General features: G+C 34.5%; 1 protein-coding gene across 3 annotated transcripts in view; it reads left to right on the top strand.

The window, feature by feature from the left end:
• The window catches only part of GK (glycerol kinase), a 38,297-nt gene that overhangs the window by 10,987 nt on the left and 6,966 nt on the right, over positions 1 to 20,344 (top strand). For 2 of the 3 annotated variants that reach the window (XM_074146100.1, XM_074146020.1), the window contains exons 6-18: positions 874 to 1,011; positions 1,523 to 1,632; positions 2,240 to 2,306; positions 4,454 to 4,489; positions 5,095 to 5,162; positions 6,722 to 6,764; positions 7,450 to 7,530; positions 9,429 to 9,507; positions 11,375 to 11,471; positions 13,160 to 13,244; positions 15,951 to 16,071; positions 17,797 to 17,940; positions 18,890 to 18,970. In XM_074146100.1, the coding sequence (XP_074002201.1) occupies positions 874 to 1,011; positions 1,523 to 1,632; positions 2,240 to 2,306; positions 4,454 to 4,489; positions 5,095 to 5,162; positions 6,722 to 6,764; positions 7,450 to 7,530; positions 9,429 to 9,507; positions 11,375 to 11,471; positions 13,160 to 13,244; positions 15,951 to 16,071; positions 17,797 to 17,940; positions 18,890 to 18,970 (1,150 nt within the window). Of the gene's footprint in view, positions 1 to 873; positions 1,012 to 1,522; positions 1,633 to 2,239; positions 2,307 to 3,419; positions 3,438 to 4,453; positions 4,490 to 5,094; positions 5,163 to 6,721; positions 6,765 to 7,449; positions 7,531 to 9,428; positions 9,508 to 11,374; positions 11,472 to 13,159; positions 13,245 to 15,950; positions 16,072 to 17,796; positions 17,941 to 18,889; positions 18,971 to 20,344 lie in introns of all 3 variants that reach the window. The other variant, XM_074145937.1, reaches the window with a different exon arrangement.

Here is a 20,344-nt window from a genome sequence, read left to right as displayed (position 1 = left end):
GCATAATACTATACACCAATCTGAGACTGGAAAATGTTTACTTTTCTCAAAATGAGTGGTTAACACTCCTTACGTATCTCACTAAAGAAGTTAAATGCGTAATCATTAGTGACTTAATCATATGCTACTTATCCAATGACAAGTAAACATCACACACAAAAATTAGGAGCAAGCAGAAAAAACAGTTTGGAAAATACTTTATTGATATGAAATATATTAACCTTTCGCATCTTATGCCTTAATATTGAAATTAATTGCAACCAATCTGAGAACTGGGAAGACAGTTTGTAAAGAGCAAATTACTTCTTTTTTCTTTTAATATGGGTATATATATATATAACAATTTGGAAAATAAATGCTTACGAAAAGGTTTCATAATTCTTTTATTTATATTTTCCTTGATTGATTGTATAAATATTATTTATTTTATGTACTATATGTTTTCCTATAGGCAGGAAATGAATGTCAAAAAGCATATAAACTTATTTGATTTTTAAGTCTAGTAAAATACAAATTCTGTCTTTACTGTGTCATGCTGCTCATTTTTGTTGTCTTTAGTTGCTGTCTAGTCATATGGAGATATCCTAGATAAGACAGGACTTCTGCAAACAACTATTTCCACATAACTGGTCTTTGAACTGTATTTAGATCAGCTTTGATCTTTGTCCATTAATGCACTAGTCATTTGGTTTTGATATTTTCAGACCTGTGTATTGTGTGCTTAGTACTTATTTAAATAGCAAGCTTGTGTAATTTCTGAAGTTTGTCTTCAGTTTTTCACTTACTATCACCATTTTTATATGTAACTACTGTATCATGGAAAAAATACTTACATGGTGTTTACATGATTTTTTTTATTTATTTATCTTACAGTTTAAGACTGGTCTTCCACTTAGCACTTATTTTAGTGCAGTGAAACTTCGATGGCTTTTGGACAATGTGGAAGAGATCAGGCAAGCGGTTGATGATGGAAGAGCTATGTTTGGGACTATTGATTCATGGCTTATATGGGTATGTATTTGTGAATTTATTATCACTCTTTTTAAAACAAATTTCCATATAATGCAAATTCCTGTGCAGAGTACTGTGACACATGATGCCTACTTATCACAAAGTGATGTCAATACAAGCCACTAAAGAAATTCCATTGAAGTTCCTTACAAGACGAACTTTCGCTGTCCGTGTATCACTGTTCTTTTTTTTTGGTGTGTAGATGCTTATGTGTAGTTTACTGTAGTTGCTCTAAAATTTTGTTCATGCTTTTAGAAAAATCTTGGACTTCAGAAAGGTGTATTAGCCACCTTCGCAATATAAGAATCCAGGAGGTGCTGCTGTGCCCTATTACCTCTCTCATGCCTGTGTTCCACTCTTACTAGGTGTGCCTCTTTAGTTGTTGCAGAAATATTGGAGTACCCAGTCCCAAGCTGAAAGCTTTGTGAATTTAGAACCTTTTTTTTTGTAATTTGTTGAAGTAAACCTATATCTTTTCTTGGTGAATACTGTTGATATTTTTTCTGTTCAGAGTTTGACAGGTGGAAAGAATGGAGGCGTTCACTGCACAGATGTAACCAATGCCAGTAGAACAATGTTGTTTAACATTCATTCCTTGGAATGGGATCCTGAGCTCTGCCAGTAAGTTCAGTTTTTCAGGAATACTGTTATTTAAGTAGATTCTATAAGTAATGTGTGAAGAAATTCGTTTAATAGTAAGAATCTCTTCTCTAGACTAAGGTCAGCAATTACTATTGTATTTACTGTTAACATTAGTAATTAAGATTCGTTGTTCTGAAGATGTCCAAATAACAACTGTCTGGATTAATTAAAAGTAGCAGATTTTTGCTGTTGATAGAAGACTGGTTCATGGAAACTATGACATTTAGTCATTTCTTTATTCTTTTATTGAATTTGTAAGACAGTTACAATGATAATGTCTCTATTTTAAATGTAAACTTATTAACAGCAATATCATAAAGATATTGGTGGAAGAGGAATGATTTCCCACATGTAAGAGTTGGATATGTCTTCAAAATATTCAAATATATGCTGTTTTACTCCATAATGCAGTGTCATATACTGTAGCAAGTGGAAAAATACATGGTTATACATTAAACCCTAGAAATCAAAGTTCCTTCTACAGATTTTTTTTCTTTAGAGCTTAAACTTATTTAAGAAAATAAATGCAAAATGCTTTGTGATTTAGCACTGGCCATACATATAAATTATTTTGTATTGTGTTCAGGTTCTTTGATATTCCTGTAGAAATACTCCCGAAAGTACGAAGCTCCTCTGAGATTTATGGCCTAATGGTATGTTTTCTTGTGTGTGTGTGAATCTTGTAAAAATATAACTGTATCAATATAGATTTGACAGAATTTCCATAGATTAAGACTAATGGATTTTTCTAGACCAGTGTTGTTTGATTTATGATTAGTGTGTCATTATCTACTGTTGTATAATATATGAAGTTGAATTTTTTTTTTTCTCTTTTAAGTGTCAAGTAAACATAACAAGATGGGAGAGTTTTTTTGATTACGATAAAAATTTGATTTTTTTATTACAATTACTTATCAATTTAGAAACTACCGATCAGAATGCAATGTATAATCAGTAGATTAAAAGAATGAGATTGCTGTTATTAGAACACAATATTTTTACTTCTCGTACAATTGAAAAGTAGAGATGAAAGTTGCTGTGGAAGTCTTCGTGACCTAAGAAGACTGGACAAGACATGTAATGTCTTATTTCCACATAACTGAAGGCAAGATTAGTCAGTTTCCGTGAACTGGGAAATCGCAGGTGACACCTTAGATTACATTCTTTTTAAAAATAAACATCTCTTGCAATGTATATTTATATAGCACTTAGTAAAAAAAAATATTTTGGATTATTGTGATGTCTTTTTAATCACACTGCTTCCAATGCAGCTCTGGACATTACTTATGAGTAAATCATTAATTATTATCATGGGGCTGAGTTTTCAAGTTTACTTTGATGCAGCACCAACTCTTCTGATACAGTGACATCTACTTTGTTAGCTTCAGAATCGGATAAACTGGATGTTGTCATATTACTTTTTTTTTTTCCTGGTAGTTTGCCCTGCTGTTTACTAAGAACATACAAGCATTTTGTAATTAAGACAAGTTACGAGATTTTTATTTAAAATATAACTCTAACTTGCCTAAAATGTAAGTAATTTTGTTAACCTGTTAATGGAGATGCCATTAGAAGTCATTGCTGACTTTTATTAATGTGAAGCTCAGATGAGAGTGAGTTGTATTAAGCTGAATAACTGAGGTAAATGGAAAAAGATACTACCTGGCAACCGAAACAGAATAGCTGGTCACTTTAAATGTGAACTTCTGTTTCTCTTCCTCTTTCCTTCCACTTTTTTTTCTTTTTCTTCCTTTTGCTGACTGTAGAAAATCTGTCCTAGCCTGGTGAGTAGAGGCTTCCATTAGGCTGACCACCTATGTCTTATCCATTCTATTCAGATACTGTGCATTTCCATTGGTTTAAGGATTAGTAAAAGCATGAACAATGCTCTAGATGAACAAATTTGGTGGGTGTTTCCAAATTTGAGATACTAAAATTGGAGTTCATGCGAAAGTTGTTTCTAAAATGTAGTCCTGATGTATATGTTTGCCTTAACTTGCAGGCTGTTGAATATTTCTTTTTGTAGTGAAGCAAAAAATACAGCTATTGGCTAATAAATGTTGGCTGTCTCATTTTATAAATAAGAAAAGCAGGACATTCAGTCTACAAATATTGATTCTATTACAGTGAAACATCAGATTCATGCAGGGGTTTGTAGTGCATTTATAAACTCAGTTACCTTAAATCCAGTTAATGAAAATGAGAATTAAAGAAAAAAAAATTCATATTGGAAATGCACTTGCATGGCTTCACTGAATTTTCACAATTGCGCAAAGAAACAATTTAAAGAAGTAAAAATTGTTAGGATATAAATTTCTTATACGTATTGCGAGAATGCAACTGAAAAACTGCATGGTAGTGTTTGGAAGAAATTCTATATGAGACTCAAAATGCTATATCTTAAAATGAGGCATCTGTCTTTGCTTAGTGTACCATCACAATCACATTTTTTTCTAGTCACTTTACCATTTTGCACTTTTGCATTTTATACTTGACACTGACAGCACAGTTTACCCTGAACCTAGTTTTCTGTACACTATGATTTCAACAAAATTTATCTTAAGAACTGTTGAGGTGACATAACGTATAGCTGTAAATTTCCCGCTCTCTGTTTTTTGGTGTTTTAGGTATGAGCTGCGTTAAGCTGAAGTCCAATGTACACTTGAACTGAACCATCTTGCTTACGTGACCCTTCTTTGTTTTCCTTTGAGCATTACAATTTTAGCTTCTTTTTCTGTTGCCTTAAATAGTATTCATTGAAACCTAATTTGAAGTTTTTCTTTCTGTTTTTGCAAATCAGAAATCTGGAGCTTTGACAGGTGTACCAATTTCTGGGGTAAGTCCTACTTCAACTCAGATTCTAGCATGAGAACCTGATACTGCATGAACATATCTTCACTAGTAAAAGCTTTAAGATGGGTGAATCCTGCTACATATTAAGTTAATGGTTTTTTACTTCATGCTAAACATGAAGTATACTTTTGAAGTTGAATTATTAATTGACTGGATTCTTCATTATTAAGTTAAGGTCTGGCTGTGGAAATACAGCTAACAGCTTTAATGCCTATGTGTAGTGCTGTTGGAAATATAGGATCTCTAAGTAAATAAGTAACATTACAAAATGGAAGCAAGCTCTGCTTTATATGTAAAGGGAGTTTAGTATATACATAATCCAGATATGTTGGGCAGATTCTAATCTTTTTCCAATACAACATGCATAAAGATAGTACATTTTAATTTTGATTTCTTAAACTTGTTCACCATAAGTAGCACGACACATTTCATTTGCAGTTCTTACAAAGGGAAGAATAGTAAAAAGCACAAGTTGTCTCTCTGTATTTTTTTATCACTTTCAATTACCCACGTGTTCCTAAAAGATTAGAGTTATAGTTAAATATATCTGTTCATGTACTTTTTTCATGCGTGTGATTCTGTTTTCAGTGCTTGGGTGACCAGTCTGCAGCTCTCGTTGGGCAAATGTGTTTTCAAGACGGGCAGGCAAAAAATACGTAAGTTATTATGAAAGTTGTAAGATAAACAGTACGTCACTGTTCTGTTTTGAATTTCATTTTATGTTCTCTTTCAAGACAACTGCTAAATGCTGTTGTAATTACCACATAACTACAGCTCTACCTTTGGCTGTTTTGACCTACAAAGTAAACAGTGTCCTAAATTTTATATAAAAGAGTGGAGATATTAAATTTAAATTGTTTGTGAGGCATATTTTGGATCAAAGTCACTGGGATGAAATATCTCTGTGTGATAGGAGGTTTTTAATTTTAAAATTCTCCAAAACATAGATTAAAACAGTTGCAGTATCATTTAAATTGTGAAAAGTTAAAGAAATACAGGCCATATAAGTTAGATTGCATAGACTTGAATGACAGAAAACCCACAGCATTGCTAGGTGGGAAAAGTTCATTTCAGCTGCAGTCTTCAGTTTTGCTTCTGTGTCTAGCTCAGTGTGGAGAATTTTATATTGTTTTTTTCTACTTCTCAGCCTCTTATTGTCCCTTGTTTAAAATAGCTGATCAGTTAAATCAGGCAACTGGTGTAATCAAACATTCATTTGAGGAAAAGCTCTCTGCTTAAATGACTTACTGTTCCATTTACAACCATGTGCTTAACTGAGCATGTAGGTACATACACAGTATTGGACTTCCACAGATTTAATTACACATTAATCTATACTTGTTGCCAATTAACCTTCACTTTATCTTTTGTATTTATACACAAATTTAATGGTTAATAGCCTTCTATTTTAGTAAACCAAACATGGTTCTAAGTGATAATGTCACGATGTATTTTGATAAGAAATACTTTATAACACAAGAGATTTTTTTTAAAAAATCCCACTAAACTGAAAAGTAAAAGTAAGATTATTTTTTTTAACCTATTTATATTACTGCTTTACCCTTTTTCTCTTCAAATATAACTGAAGACTTTCTCGGTACTATTTTAAGTTATTAGTTTTCAGGGTATTAAAAAGGTAGGAAACTCATAATTTCTTAGAATAGGTTAGAGTGGATTAAAGTATTTTGTAGTCATTTTACTAGACTGTGTCCTTATATGTGTGCGTATGCACACATAAATGTGGCCTTCAAGTGGAAAACATGCCATTTTTAGAAATTTTTGAACTGAATATGTTCAAAGAATTCCCTCCTCTTTGTGACAGGAACAATGTTTCTTAAATTTTCCCCTTTAAAAGCTTGAATTTAACGTTGTGAAGTATTTATTTTATAAAGGAGCTTTTGTAATCAGCTTAAATTGAAGTAGGTAAACAGTGCCACCAAAGAGGAATTCACACTTGGTTTTCAGCGGTATCTGCTCCTTGATCAAGTATTACACAAGAAATTACCAGAGAGGTGTGGGACTAGATTTTTCAGCAGCAGGCTGCCTTTAATCAACTTTTTGAGGATGGCTTTATCATCAGTTAATGGTAACCTAACCTTCAAGGGGCAAAATGTGGTGTCCTGATTCTCCACAGGGGAGTCACGGATTCATGAACTGCAGTAACGTGTTATCCTTTAAACAACTTGGTTTTAACTTTCCCTTGCTTTCGCGCTAGGTATGGAACAGGATGTTTCCTGCTGTGCAATACAGGTCAGAAGGTCGGTTGCATTTTTTTAGGTGTTCACTTTTTATTTACAATCTTTATTTAAGTTCTTGTGTGCAACTATATATTAACCTTTCTTAAACTTATTAGCAACAGTTACATTGCTAGAGATAAGGAAAAGTGCATACCAAAATCTGAAAGAATAGAAAGTAATAATTTGTTCAAGGTGTTTTCAGTAAGACTTCATTTCCTAGCTTCTTAAATTTCCAAAAAGAACTTTTCATATCAAATTTCTTACTCTTTCCTTTTTATATGTTTCTTATTCTCACCCAGAAGTGCTGAGTATTGTGTTACTTAACCACAAGCTTTTCTCCTTGTCTTGGCTATTTTATTTCTTCCCTTCATTTTCTCCCATTGTTTCTTTGTAGTTGAATAAATAATGCAAATGTTTGGCTTATTTCTCATTCACATCTTTAAAAACCCCCAATTCTTTGCTATAAGGAGGCTGGAAAGATCTGAGGCAGCTTGTGGAAATGAGAATTAACACCAGCAAGCTGAGGGTTCTATCTTAGGTGGTTATTTAGAATGACTGATAATTTGCTCTGTTTAAACTTTCCATAGCTCATTTTTTTTTTCCAGTGAAGGTTTTGTCTCTTGTTCATTATCACTTGAATATTTTTATTTAAATATTTTTTGCCTCTGTTCATGATTTTCCTTTTCTTTCCCCTTTCCCCATTTAGTCTGTGTTTTCGGAGCATGGTCTTCTAACAACAATAGCTTACAAACTGGGTAGAGACAAACCTGTTTGTTATGCACTAGAGGTAAGTCTAGTAATTTCTTCCTTCTTGTAGTGATACATGTTCTTGTTTACTTCTGTTTTCTAGTATTCTTATGTTATCATCCGTTGCATGGAAATCAAAACAGCTTTGTGTTATAGCTTTTATGCCTCAAGGCTTATGTGTGCTTTTGGTTATCCCTATCTCCAATCTATATCATGTAATCTAGTAAAAATATTTCTACATTACATCATTTATATTTTCAGGGCATCATGGCTAAAACATTTTTTCTGTTACACAATCTTCCAAATCCTTAATAAATGTTATAAATAAATAAAAAAGAAAAAAATTTATACTAAAATTTGGTTTAAAAAAAGGAGAAAAAGTACTAGTGTTTGAGTTATTCTCTCATAATAAAAGGCATCACTAGATGTCTTTGTTTTTTATTTCATTCTAATGAATTTTCCTTCTAACTTTTAAAGATCTGAACCAAATTTCTGGGACAAGAATCCTCTAACAATTGAACTTTTTTTACCTACTAAGACTTAGGTACCTACTTCCAGAATGTGGTTCCTCAATTTTCCACACAACTCTGAGGGCGTCCAAATTCTGTAGAAAATTGGTTTTTTAGTGGAACTTCAGGGTTCATTATTCTAAAGCTATGCTTCTGAAACACAGATCAGCTGAGCACCTGTTTGGCACCAGAGCTTCATTAGGATAAATAGAATGATTATTCTTTCATCTCTGTTGCTTGGTGGGCTTGATCTAATAGTTATTCTCAAAACATGCATACTGAATTCTCTGCTGCCATTGCCATTCTGTAGAGAGCCCATGTTTTTCATGTGAAACAGACAAAGACAACACACAGGATTTTCTTTGCTGGGCTTGCAGTACTTTACTAGGGTGTGGGAGGCTGTGTTCATTTCCTTTTCCTTCCCTAAGGAAAGTTGATCTTGCATTTGCTGTGTTTTGGCAAACTTTGGGGGTTTCATTTTGTGCAGGTGTGTGAGAGATTTGTTATATTTTTAACTCGCGTTCTTAAAGCAAGAACTAGAACTGTCTTGAGAGTGCTTTGTACTTGTGCATGCTGAAACACATGCATGTGTACTTAGCTTCTTCCTCATCTACAGTCTTTCTCTGAACAGCTTCAACAGAAGATATTCAGTGTTCTTTCTCCTGTATCCATGCTAGTATCATCTACAATCTGCTGGTTGAGACACTTTTCAGAGATGCAAGAGATGTAATAAGAGATGTAATAAGATACTGCAGAGATGTAATAGCTAGCTGGTTAGAAAACACCCCTGCTCCTTCTAGCAATGGCTTTCAGTGAAAATACAATGCTGCTCCCATATTACTTGAAGCTTAGTAGGTAGACTTGAAACTGTCATGTAGAGAAGTCCATTTGGACTTTGGAGTGAGATGGGAGCTATGCCATTCATTTATGATGTGATGGAGCTATTTAGGGCCATTTCTTGAGGCAACAGAGGAATTTTGCTAGAAATGCAAGTGCCTAAATTTTATGTCTGTCTGGGCATTTATGTTTAGACTCTAGACATAATCAGTCTCGTTTTTTTTAAATCAAAACATAAAAATCTTATTTTGTTGGAAGAAGAAGGCTGAGGCTACTGGACCTCATGACTAAATTAGATAGACAAGAAGACTGCTTAAGAAATGTCATGGTAACTCCCCTTCATGGAAAAAAATCATGCAATGTACACCTTTTCTACACAGAACCTGCATAACAGGCTGCCATTCTTACATGGCAGTCTCCAGTTGCCAAGAAACTTGAGATTTGGTTGTGAGCATTCTTGGGAGTGCTTTAAGCTGTGACTGTAAGCCTACAATTGGAGGCCGCAGCTATCCCTCCTCTCCAGTCTTGTAGAAAGGATAATGAAGCTACCAGTTGTTGTCTCCTGATGTTGTAGTGATTTTGTTTCCTTCAGGGATCTGTTGCAATAGCTGGTGCTGTTGTTCGTTGGCTGAGGGACAATCTAGGTATCGTTAAGACTTCACAGGAAGTTGGTGAGTATTCACAATTTGCAGCTGTTCAGTTTTTTAAGTTTTCCAGTGTCTTGATGTCTCTAAAGATGAACGAAAGTTCAAAATATTCAAGTAAAGAAAAGCTGGAAGATGTATATATTTTGCAGTGTTTGAACAATTTGTTTTGCATCCATAAAATCAATGTTTATTAATGTATGTATTTCATACAGCATATCAATACAGTCTTTCAAACTCCTTGTCAGCTTTGTTCTATTGCAATCTGTACTTTTTAGTAGTTTTCCTAGCCAGGAAACTCAGGAAGATACTATACTTACAGTGTATTTCCTAGTTTCATACAATATTGAGTTTTCCAGAGCCAAGAGTATTTAAGTGTCTATTACAGAAGCCAGAGCATATTTGATCCTAAACCTACATATTCATCCCTGTCATAAATATGAAAGCCTGAGGCCCTACATGTGCAACAATTTATGTAGAAGGCTTCACATACATTGAGTTAGGGACCTCAGTTTGCAAGGCTGCCTCTTAAAGGAATTGTGGAGGATGGTAATTTATTTCGTGTAAGAACGCAATAATCCTTTAGTGTTTGGGTAGCTGATGTCTTCTTCTTGCGCTGAACTGAAACAAGCTGCTGTGTGACATTATGGAAACTAGGAATATATCAAACTCTGAAAAAGGAGAAAATGTCAGAAGCATGCAAGTGTAACAGTCTGAAAGTGACTGATTTAATGAGATTTAGGATTAAAAAGCAATTCATTACATATTTTTAATAACTTGATATCTTATTCACAGGTGAAAAAATTTAGAATTAAAATTTTATGTAAAACTTCAAAGATTAGGCAAATGCTTAAAGCATCAGTCTGTTTTTCTGTAAGAAAGCTTCGCAAATAATACAGAAGAATAGATACTACTGTTACATGAATTAGCCAGCTGTAGAAACACTACAGTACCTCTTGGCTTCACAAGTTTGACTAGACCTTTGGAAGGTTTGAGTTTCAAGAACTTTAATCTTGTCAGTGTTGTTAAAATCATGTCAGACTTCGTCTTCTCTTCCTGCTTCCCTGAACAAGTCCTTCCTTCTCCCTTCACTCCTTTTTTATGTGGAGTTTTTATGAAAGTACTATTTTAAAAAGACTTCTTGAATAAGTTTTGCTACTTCTTTTCTCTATTGTTATGCTTCTCTGATCAATGCAAACAGAAGAAATTTACAAAAGCAGAAAAAAGATACTTTCTTGTTATAGGAAGGAGCTGCACATTAGCAATAATTCCTTTGCAGTTCTAGATGTTTTAATATAACTTAAAAAATTACAAATGTTTTAATATTGGGGAGTTAAGATATCCAAAGTTATTACTCAGATATTAAGAAACTTCAGATTTCCTTGTAGCTGGCCTTGTGATTATATACGTAAGCTGAGAATTTAGACCTCTAAATCCATTTGAAATTAATGGGAATTTAGTTTTGAACTCCCTTTGGTCTTGATCCAGTTTCATTTGCTTGCCTTGACTTAAATACAAGTAAATTGTGACCTTTTGGACTGCTTTGAAGGTTGCATTCTTTATCCACAGGATATCCTTTTAAAACCTCACGGAATCTAGGTCAGAATATTAAGTACACAATTTTGGTTTTCAGTTTTGATTTCTCATTTTACATTTCCCACAACTCCTTATGCCCCATCTTCCATTCATATTGTTGAAAATGGACAACTAGTTAATGAGGAACAGAGGGCCAGTTAGTTGTATTTTCTAATTGTATGTCTCTTTCTTATTTTTGTAGCTACCTAACATATTCTGAATGTTTTCTCTATTTAAATAATAACACCTTTAAGTGTAATATTAAGTGTTAGTAGAGTTGTGGAAAGCTAAGTGAAGACTGTTTGTGTGTGTGCATTAGAAAAACTGGCTGCTGAAGCGGGGACTTCCTATGGCTGCTACTTTGTGCCAGCATTTTCAGGACTGTATGCACCATACTGGGAACCCAGTGCAAGGGGGTAAGGATCTGACTAAATACTGCATTTGCAGGGAGATTTAATGATTTTACAAATACTATAATTAGTCCTTCTAGGTATGTGAAATTGGTTTTTTTTGTTTCTTTGATGTGTCTGGATACATCATTCTCTGTGGCATTTTCAAGCAACTACTGTGTTTCTCTTTTGTATTTAATCTGTTCAAAACAGCAACAGCTACTGGGATAAAAAGAAGGATTAGGTAGCTCAGCTGCTCACCCTCCTCTCCCTCACCTCCAAAAAAAAGGTGGCGGGGGCCAGGGAAAACATTTGGTCTCAGTTGTGCATTTCAGAGGACAAGTACAAGATAGTTCTATCATTCTTGCCACTACTCTGGCCAGCTTTTTTTCTTCACACATTTCTGTTTCTGAAAGGATTTTCATCTCACTAAGGAGAAAGAGGAGATCTTCATACCTGTGACCTGTCAGGCAACAAAAGTAGAGAGTGAAGAATTTAGTACTGATTAGGTTTTTTGAGCTCAGTTTCCCATGGCTGCTGTATTGGGTATCTTAAATGATACAGACTATTAATTCCTCCCCACTTCTCCTTCCTATTCTTCCCCTTATGTCCAGCTTTCTTACCAGTCTATTAAACACTCTTTTCTCCTCTCCTTCCAGTCCCTTTTGTAGTTAAGACTTAACTATCTTGTACTAATTAGAGCTACTAGTTCAAAGAATAATCTAATATTGGTCTCTTCTGCTATTATGAGCTTGCCTACTGTTGCTGGAATCACAACATGCCATGGGAGTCACAGAACCATAACAAATTTAAATATAAAATAACTTTCCTAAAGTGAGAAAATAATTCTTGAAGAATATCTAGTTCCCAAGGTTTCAAGTAGTTGCATCTTTAGAATTTAGATGCTCTTTGTACATGGGGAAGAAAAAAAATCTTTGAGTTTGATGTTTTTACAGTTTTTCAGAACATAGTGCTTAACTTTTTAAATGTTAAAAGTTGATCTTTTGAATTATAACAAACAAAAATGTCCTTTAATGTCTTTGAACTTGCATGTATCCAGCACCAAATATAGCAGGACTTCTGTGTAGTACACTACTTACTATTCCTCAGATGTTGAAATAGAATAAGAAGATGAGTATTTGTTCTGCAGTTCACAGTACATAGACAGAGTTCAGCTTACTCATCGTTAGATGTAGCATAATTTCCATATCCAAAAATCTCTTTGAAGGTACAGGAGCAAGTAATGATCAGAATAGATCTAAAAACAATTTTAAGCATTTAGAGCACAGACCCAGTGGGGCTTTTCCTTAAGAACTGAAAGCACTAGAGAATTTATTAAGACTTTAAAGATAGGCAATACTATTTTTTAAAGAAAAATCAGCCTAAATCATACATTTCCTTTTCTTAAAGGAAGACTAGAATTTGTATGTGTTTGTGTATGTATGGGTTAATATGCACCCATTTGCATGAAGACTGGCAATAAAATTTTAATTTATGGCAATTTTATTGATTGGACACTGGAAACATGTTTGTGAGGAAAACAGGGATGAGAGAGTTTAGATTTAAGAGAAACAAGCTTTTTAATATTAAAAAGCAGTCCTCATACAATGGAACTGAATGAGCTTTGAATTAGAAGGCCTAGGTCTGAAGTAATAGTGTGTGTCTGGTAAATAAGTATGTCTTGACTGTTTGGGTTTTTTTTTTCTCTTCAACAGTATTATCTGTGGCCTTACTCAGTTTACAAATAAAAACCACATCGCCTTTGCTGCACTAGAAGCGGTCTGCTTTCAAACACGAGAGGTAACGGCAGATTGACTGCTAAATTTATTGTAAATTATTATGGTAACACGGAGTGCAGCTCTTCAGGAAGAGAGAGGATTGAAAAGATTTAATGAAGATTAATCGTATGCTTTATATTGTACTTGGATGCTCTTCTTCTTTTTACCTGGTGCTAATGTTGAAAAATTAGTCCTGTGGGCCAGATGTCTGCTTTTGAAAATGTGCTAACAGCCGTTGAGTCCTCAGAAAGTTGTGAAGGAGCTTGAAGTAGCATATATCTCTAATTCTAGTACTAGAAGTCAGGGTAAATTTGCAGGGAACTGAACTGATAGTCTAGTTCATTGTCTTCTCCTCTCTTTTCTTGTCCCTCTTCCCATCCATTTCCTCTCATGTGACAGCTCAGTGAACTTTCTAGCAGAAAATTATCCCTCTTTTTGCTGGGCTATTTTTCTGCTGGATTAATGATCTCAGCTGCCTCACAGAGGAGTGTAGCAAATATCAGAACAAGAGACAGGTTATGTGGCTGGGAGTAAGAGAGAAGGGCATAAAGCTCTCTGAGTGAGAGTGAAGTTAACTGTTTGAGGAGATCTAATACTTCTTCATACTTTAGTCAATGTGCTTTTATCACAATGACAGGAGTGCCTGATTAGGTTTCTGGACATGATTAAATTAACAGATTAAGTCCTAGTGACACATATAAAATATGTGTACATTTTTCAAAGATACATTGTTAGTTCTGTCTTGTCAGAAACAAAGTTCTTCTGTTTTAATTCCAGTTAAAATGGAAGTCTTTTGTATCCTTCAGTAAAACCCTCAAATTTCATGTTCAGTGGAGTTTTATTTGTTTTGTTGTGCCATCCAATCCTTCTAAGTCTCTGTTCCTGGTAATCCAAAAAGCTCCTTCCTCGTCCAGACAGATGACACTTGTTTTTCCTTCCAGAAGGCATTATGGAAAAAAAAGTAATTTTTCAGTTCTAACAGCTGTACAATGCTGTTATTAGACCAAATTTATATACTCGGGTACCTTGCTCTTCATCCAATCTCAGTACAATAGAGATAGCAGTAGCATGATCATAATTTGTTTTGTTCCTTCATCCCTTCCTGATTTCTAGAATTCTTTTCATTTTTTTTAATCCCTACTGAGTACATAGTATGATCCAACATGCTCTTGCACAGTGGTAAACAAAGCCAGAGCCTCCAATAATATGTGTGTGTAAAGATGAGATTACGAGACACTGCTGAAGTTCTGAATGGTAAAAAAGGCCAGTGAAATCAGCATAGACAAATGTGAAATGGTATATGTGAAGGAAATAAGTGGTGGGGAGCAGTGCTAACTAAGTACTGCCAACAAACTTTGCTGCTGTATTATGAATCCTCTTTTCCAGGTTATTTCTAACATATTGAACAATGCAGGCCCATGGACAGATACTGCCACCATGAAAACTGGCCTTTTACCGTCTAGTTTTTAACCATTATTTATCCTGTGGCAGTTCTTTTAGTTCCTTTAAAAATTTTCTGGTAAGGGACCTTGCTGACTTAATTTCTGGGTATGGGTAGAGTCTATGGGACAACTCATCTCTATATAGTTTTTACTGCCTTACAAACCTAGAATTTTTGTTCTTTAAAAAAAAAAAAAAATGTTGACTTTTCCCAGTAAGAATTGTATAACTGGGTACTTTGTGAACTACGGAACAGCACAGAATGAGTTAGAGTTTTGTTCTTTTTTGTGGCATACAGTTGCTTTATCATTTAAAGCTGAGAAAAGCACACCTCTTTTTTATTCAAATAAATTGAAAAATTATAAAGAGATTATCATTCTGTACTAGTTAATTCCTAACTTTGTCAACAAAAATTATGCACTACCCTTAAAAAATGTAAATCAAACATTTAATTGACTGCTTTTACAAAATCCTAGAAAACCCACTATTCTGCATTTAATAGGTGCTTGTAGGATAATGCCATAGTGTTATCAGTAGCTAAGGTTTAAGGCAAATCTTACATTTTTAGGAAACCCTCTAAAAACATATTGATATTGGTGAATTAAATGCTCCACTTTTAGTTAATTATCCCTTGTAAACACTTTAACACTTTTCATTTCTTTTCAGCTATCTACTGTGCCCAAAAAAAGAGAACAAAATTTTACAAGAAATTACACTAAGTTTATTTTTGCAGTCTATCTCGTATAATGTAAAAATCTCAATTTTCAGTAACTAAGTGAAAGTATTTTAAGAGGCTGCTTTTTCAAAGCAGTTCAACATTCAGCAGTTCCTATTAAAGTGTCTTCCAGATTGCCGGTTCAAATGTTTTAATTTTTCAGTTCTTTAATGCATCAAATTAGAGAAAGTATCTAGACAAACTGTAATGAGCTAAAGGACTCCACTTAGTATTACTTCTTCCTTTGTTAGCTTTGATAAATGTTGTAGTTGTCATCAGCTTTGTTTCAAAATTCTTCTCAGACCATATAAGCAGCACATAGGCTAGTTATAGAGCATCAGAGGAGCACCATTTCCTACACTAGGACTTCTGTAATAAATAGAGTACATTTGCTGTATGTTAAACAAAACTCTATTGTCACTAGCTCTGTTTCGCGCTCCTGATGTATTGGGGAGGGGGGAAATTATCTACTTAGCAGTCTTCAACAAATGCTGAATTACCAGTATTTTACACTCAGAGGGTATTATGGATTTCTCTGCAATTAAATCATAACATATATTACTCTTACTTAAGATTTTAGATGCCATAAACAAGGACTGTGGGATACCACTAAGTCAGTTACAAGTAGACGGAGGAATGACCACCAACAAAGTCCTCATGCAACTCCAATCAGACATTCTCTGTATTCCAGTAGGTAAGATGAAATTACAAACCTTTGTAATTTTTTCTTTTAAATTATTTTCTTTTTAAACTTGAAAACACCATTGATTTGCAATGGCTAATGAGGGCAATTTGGATTGCTTGCTTTGTTGTTGTTGCTGGTCTTTTGCTACTACTTGAGAATGTTGGGGGTTTTTTCAGAAAAAGTTTTGTGATCTTGCATCCAGTTTTGAGATTCACAGAAATCACTGATTTATTGCTTGTGTTTAAATATTACAGCACTGTGATGGTACTGAACGTTAAAGTTGTCATACCAATTTCTAAACACCTAACAATTTTAAAATTGGTGAAATTCTCTCCTGCGATGTGTTGGCCCAGAGAATCTTGCTGGGAGATAAATCAGAACTTTGCACCTCCACTGCTCATGTTTTGCTCTTGCTTTTCAGCAAAAGGCAGATACTCTTTTTTCCATTCCCTTTGCCTGCACAGACCTTTGATTTCATTTACAATGTAAAAGAAGACCCACAAAACACATTGTTCAGTTTCCTCCCACAGCAGCAATGAAGAAGGGAATAGAAGTCACAACAAAAGTGGGAATCTTGCAACCAGTTTTCTTAGCATGCATGATATGAAATACAAACCCAAATGGGTTTGTTCCTCTCTAAACCAATGAAAGTTTACAATACCATAATTCTGACCCAACAGCAATGCAGCCATTTTAGAAATGATCATGTAATGCTTCTTTCACAGAAGGCCCCGAGAATGATAAAACGGTTTTTTAGCTTTTGAAGGATGTGTTTCAGTGCGCTAGAGCTCTTCAAAGACCTCACTTGAAACCTGGTGCATTTCAGTGTCAGTGAAAAGGGACCATCCTTCTGAATACGTGTTTTAACACCTGTAGCAGATCCCTGGTTACTGAGTATTGTAACCTATACATTAGCATCCTTAAGGATGCAGTATATCACTGAATAACAAATAATCTTACCTAACATGCAACTTTTAGAAAATCATTTAGAAAAACTTCATGTTGTCTCTTATGCATAAACATGAGACACAAAGTTTTTGACTCGAGAGATACTGTAGCTTGCCTTTAATAATACATAATACACGAGAATCACACTATCAGTGCAGATGCATAATTAGCAGATAAAAGGATATGATCAATAAAATCAGATTTCAAAGGATCCGCTGCCTGAAGCAGAGAAGCAGGCAGTTCTAGAATTAATGGAACAGATTTACGATTGACATCTTGGGGGTGGGATGGTATTCTATAGTGTCTGTGGAAGGCAAATAAGCTAGTAAGGTGTGTAGCCTCTTTTAAGATCTCTTTTCTAAATATAAATGCTTTTAATAACATAATATCTATAGCATGGGAACAAGACTGACAACTTAGCCAGTGATCACTGCTTTGAGGAGGGGGAGAAGACAAAAAAAGTTAAAAAACCCAGGTCTACTCTAAGGAAATGGATGGTTGAGGCCAGCAGCCCTGCTCATAGCATGAAAATGGCAATTGCATGATTCAGTCTTGAAGGATGTAGTGATCTGAGATATTTCAGACTTGGACAACTCACAGGTGAACTTAGACTCATAACTATGTGAATGGCAATAAAATGAGATTTGCATTTGGTAAACTTAAAGGAATCATATAGCACTTGCAGAAAATATATATCATTCTAGATGTATATGTAAAACTTTAGTTATCATGTCAGCAATGATTTTCATTAAAAATCATCATGACCTTCTCTGTAATTTACTTCAGTAAAGCCATCAATGCCTGAAACAACAGCTCTAGGAGCTGCTATGGCAGCAGGAGCTGCAGAAGGAGTTGGAATTTGGAGTCTGAATCCTGGAGACTTGACAGCAGTGACATGTGAAAGATTTGAACCACAGATCAACCCAGAAGGTAAAAGCCTTTCTTAATATCTAAGAAGTTGCAAACTTAATATTTTATGTCCAACAGATCAGGTTTTTTCTTCCTTGCAGTGTTAACATGCTGATATAAAACCAGCTATATGTAAATATCCTCACAAACGTTGAAGATCAGCTTTGTAGTGTTTGGTTTAGAGAAAAGTGCATTGCACTTGCTGTTTTGTCAGTTTATTGACTAGTAAGATCAGAAAATGGTTAAAACAACATAAATCCACAGGGGGATGTGTTGGGTCTTTTTTCTTTCTTCTTTTTGAAAGAAGCTTGGCGCTGGTCATTGCAGTTAGCTTTCAATTTATAGCAAGTGAAATCAAAGAAATCTTGAAAAAGATGTTTCCTAAAGGTCCTGTGCATTGGTGAGTTTTCACAAATGTAGAAAGGACAGACTGGCTGTTTTGGAGAGACTTTTATTTTGGCTTTAAGAAGCCTACATGAATTATTGGGTTTTAGCTAGCTAACTTTTCATCAGTTCTTAAGTGCTTCTAAAGATGGAAAGCACGTGTTTGACATAATCCACAAATGAATTTTTGTCTTTTCAATTATTTCTTAATTTTTGTACAGAAATTTGTCTTACTATTTTGATAAAAATTCCTGCTATAATCCCTACTTCAGGACAGTGTTTTCAGCACTGAAAGGCTTCTACATGAATAAAAATTGCTTCATTTTGTCCTACTTAAAAATCTTCTTATTGGTGAACGTGCAGAAAACTGTTTTTAAGGTTTATTTCTCCTTCCTGTGCATAACTGTGGAGGTTTGAGTTGGTTTGTTTTGGGGTTGGTAGGGGGTTTTTGTCTATACAAAACAGCATTTTATAATACTTGTTCTGTGCAAAAGAGTGGAAAGCTAATATTGTAGTCTTTGCATCTTGAATACTTGTATTCATATGCATTGAGAGGCCTTTCTGTTTGCTGATTTCTCAATTTCAGAAAGTGAATTTCGCTATGCTAGATGGAAGAAAGCTGTGATGAAATCTATGGGCTGGGAGACATCTGAAGCTCCTTCAAATGGTAAACCAGAAATTAATGCAGGTCAAATATTATTAATTAACCTGTTAGCCTAGGTAGTTAATCTTGAGTTTGGTGACCTTTTCTGTTCATACCATCTCTGGACTATTCCAAAGATTTAAAAATTACTACTTAAAACCACTGTCAAAATGAAACAGGAATGCAGATAGATAGGTCTTTCACTTGAAAGGAGAGCACAAGCAATATCTTGTAGGGCTCTGAAAACAGGACCTGAAATCAAGACTAACTGCAGGTTTTGTAGAATAGCATTGGTTTACAAAAGAAAAAGTCTTACCTGGAAGAAGAGATACAGCATAATTCTAAGACAGTTCAGAGATTTCATAAACTTTCTTCGACTATGACCTCATGTTGCAAGAGAAAAGTTTCATCCTGTGATTTTTCTTGCTATATCTTGCCTTTGTTACTTGCTGTATAGGAAGGAGAATTGATACCCACATCAAAATCTGACCCACAAGGGCTAAGAGCAAGAAGTTATCATAAAGTGAAGAATTGCATAGACCTATTGTTCACACACAGAGAATATACAAACACTTTTGAGGGACTGAACAAGATCTTTCTTTTGAAGTAGAGAACTTTTTCATCTGCCAGGTTTGAATTAAATAAAACCTGCAGTCTTCTATGATCTATAATTTGAATTTATATTTCAGCACTATTTCAAGATAAGTTTTTAGTCTTGAATCATCCTACAATACTTCATTGATGGGCTTTATCTTCATTTCATTTCTTATTTGTTGGAAAAACTATTGAAATGAAAAGTATTAAGAATCCTCAAAATGTAAACCTCCCTACAATCCACAGTTGCAGGCCTTAAGCTATGTGAAGTCTTTTACTTTATTCTTGAAAGCTGAAGCTAAAATTTTCATTTTACCACCCTATATGTTGGTTTACTTAATTTATTTCACACCATGGTTATACAAACAATTCTGTCAAGACAATTTGGAAGGGAAATAGGTAACTTAGCATGAGTAACAAACAAGACTCGGTTCAGTATTGTCCATTATGATTTACTAGCCTTACCTCTAGACTCTCTGTTACGTATCCTAAAATCCCAAATGCTTGATGTGTATCTTACTTATATGCCTCTATTTCATTTTGAAGGATAGAAAATTCTGCCTTGCAGAAAATAAAACTAGATCTTGTTCTTCAGCTCATGAGAAAAGGGATGTTTATCAAAACTTACCCTCAGTGATTATCTGGTTTAACACTGGGGGGGGAAATGTTATTTTTCTTAGTTCTTGCTTTGAAACTTTGTCTTCTGCCTGCTAGGAGTATTTAAGATTGAAGAATACTAGAAATGGGCTCAACCTAGATAGTGCTAACGGTGGAATTCAGATTTGAACTCTTATATTGAGAGCC

This window comes from Numenius arquata, chromosome 1 (genome assembly GCF_964106895.1).
Source record: "Numenius arquata chromosome 1, bNumArq3.hap1.1, whole genome shotgun sequence".
In the NCBI taxonomy this organism is placed as follows: domain Eukaryota; kingdom Metazoa; phylum Chordata; class Aves; order Charadriiformes; family Scolopacidae; genus Numenius; species Numenius arquata.
The sequence above is the reverse complement of the archived record's forward strand: the minus strand, read 5'-3'. Positions and strand labels throughout refer to the sequence as shown.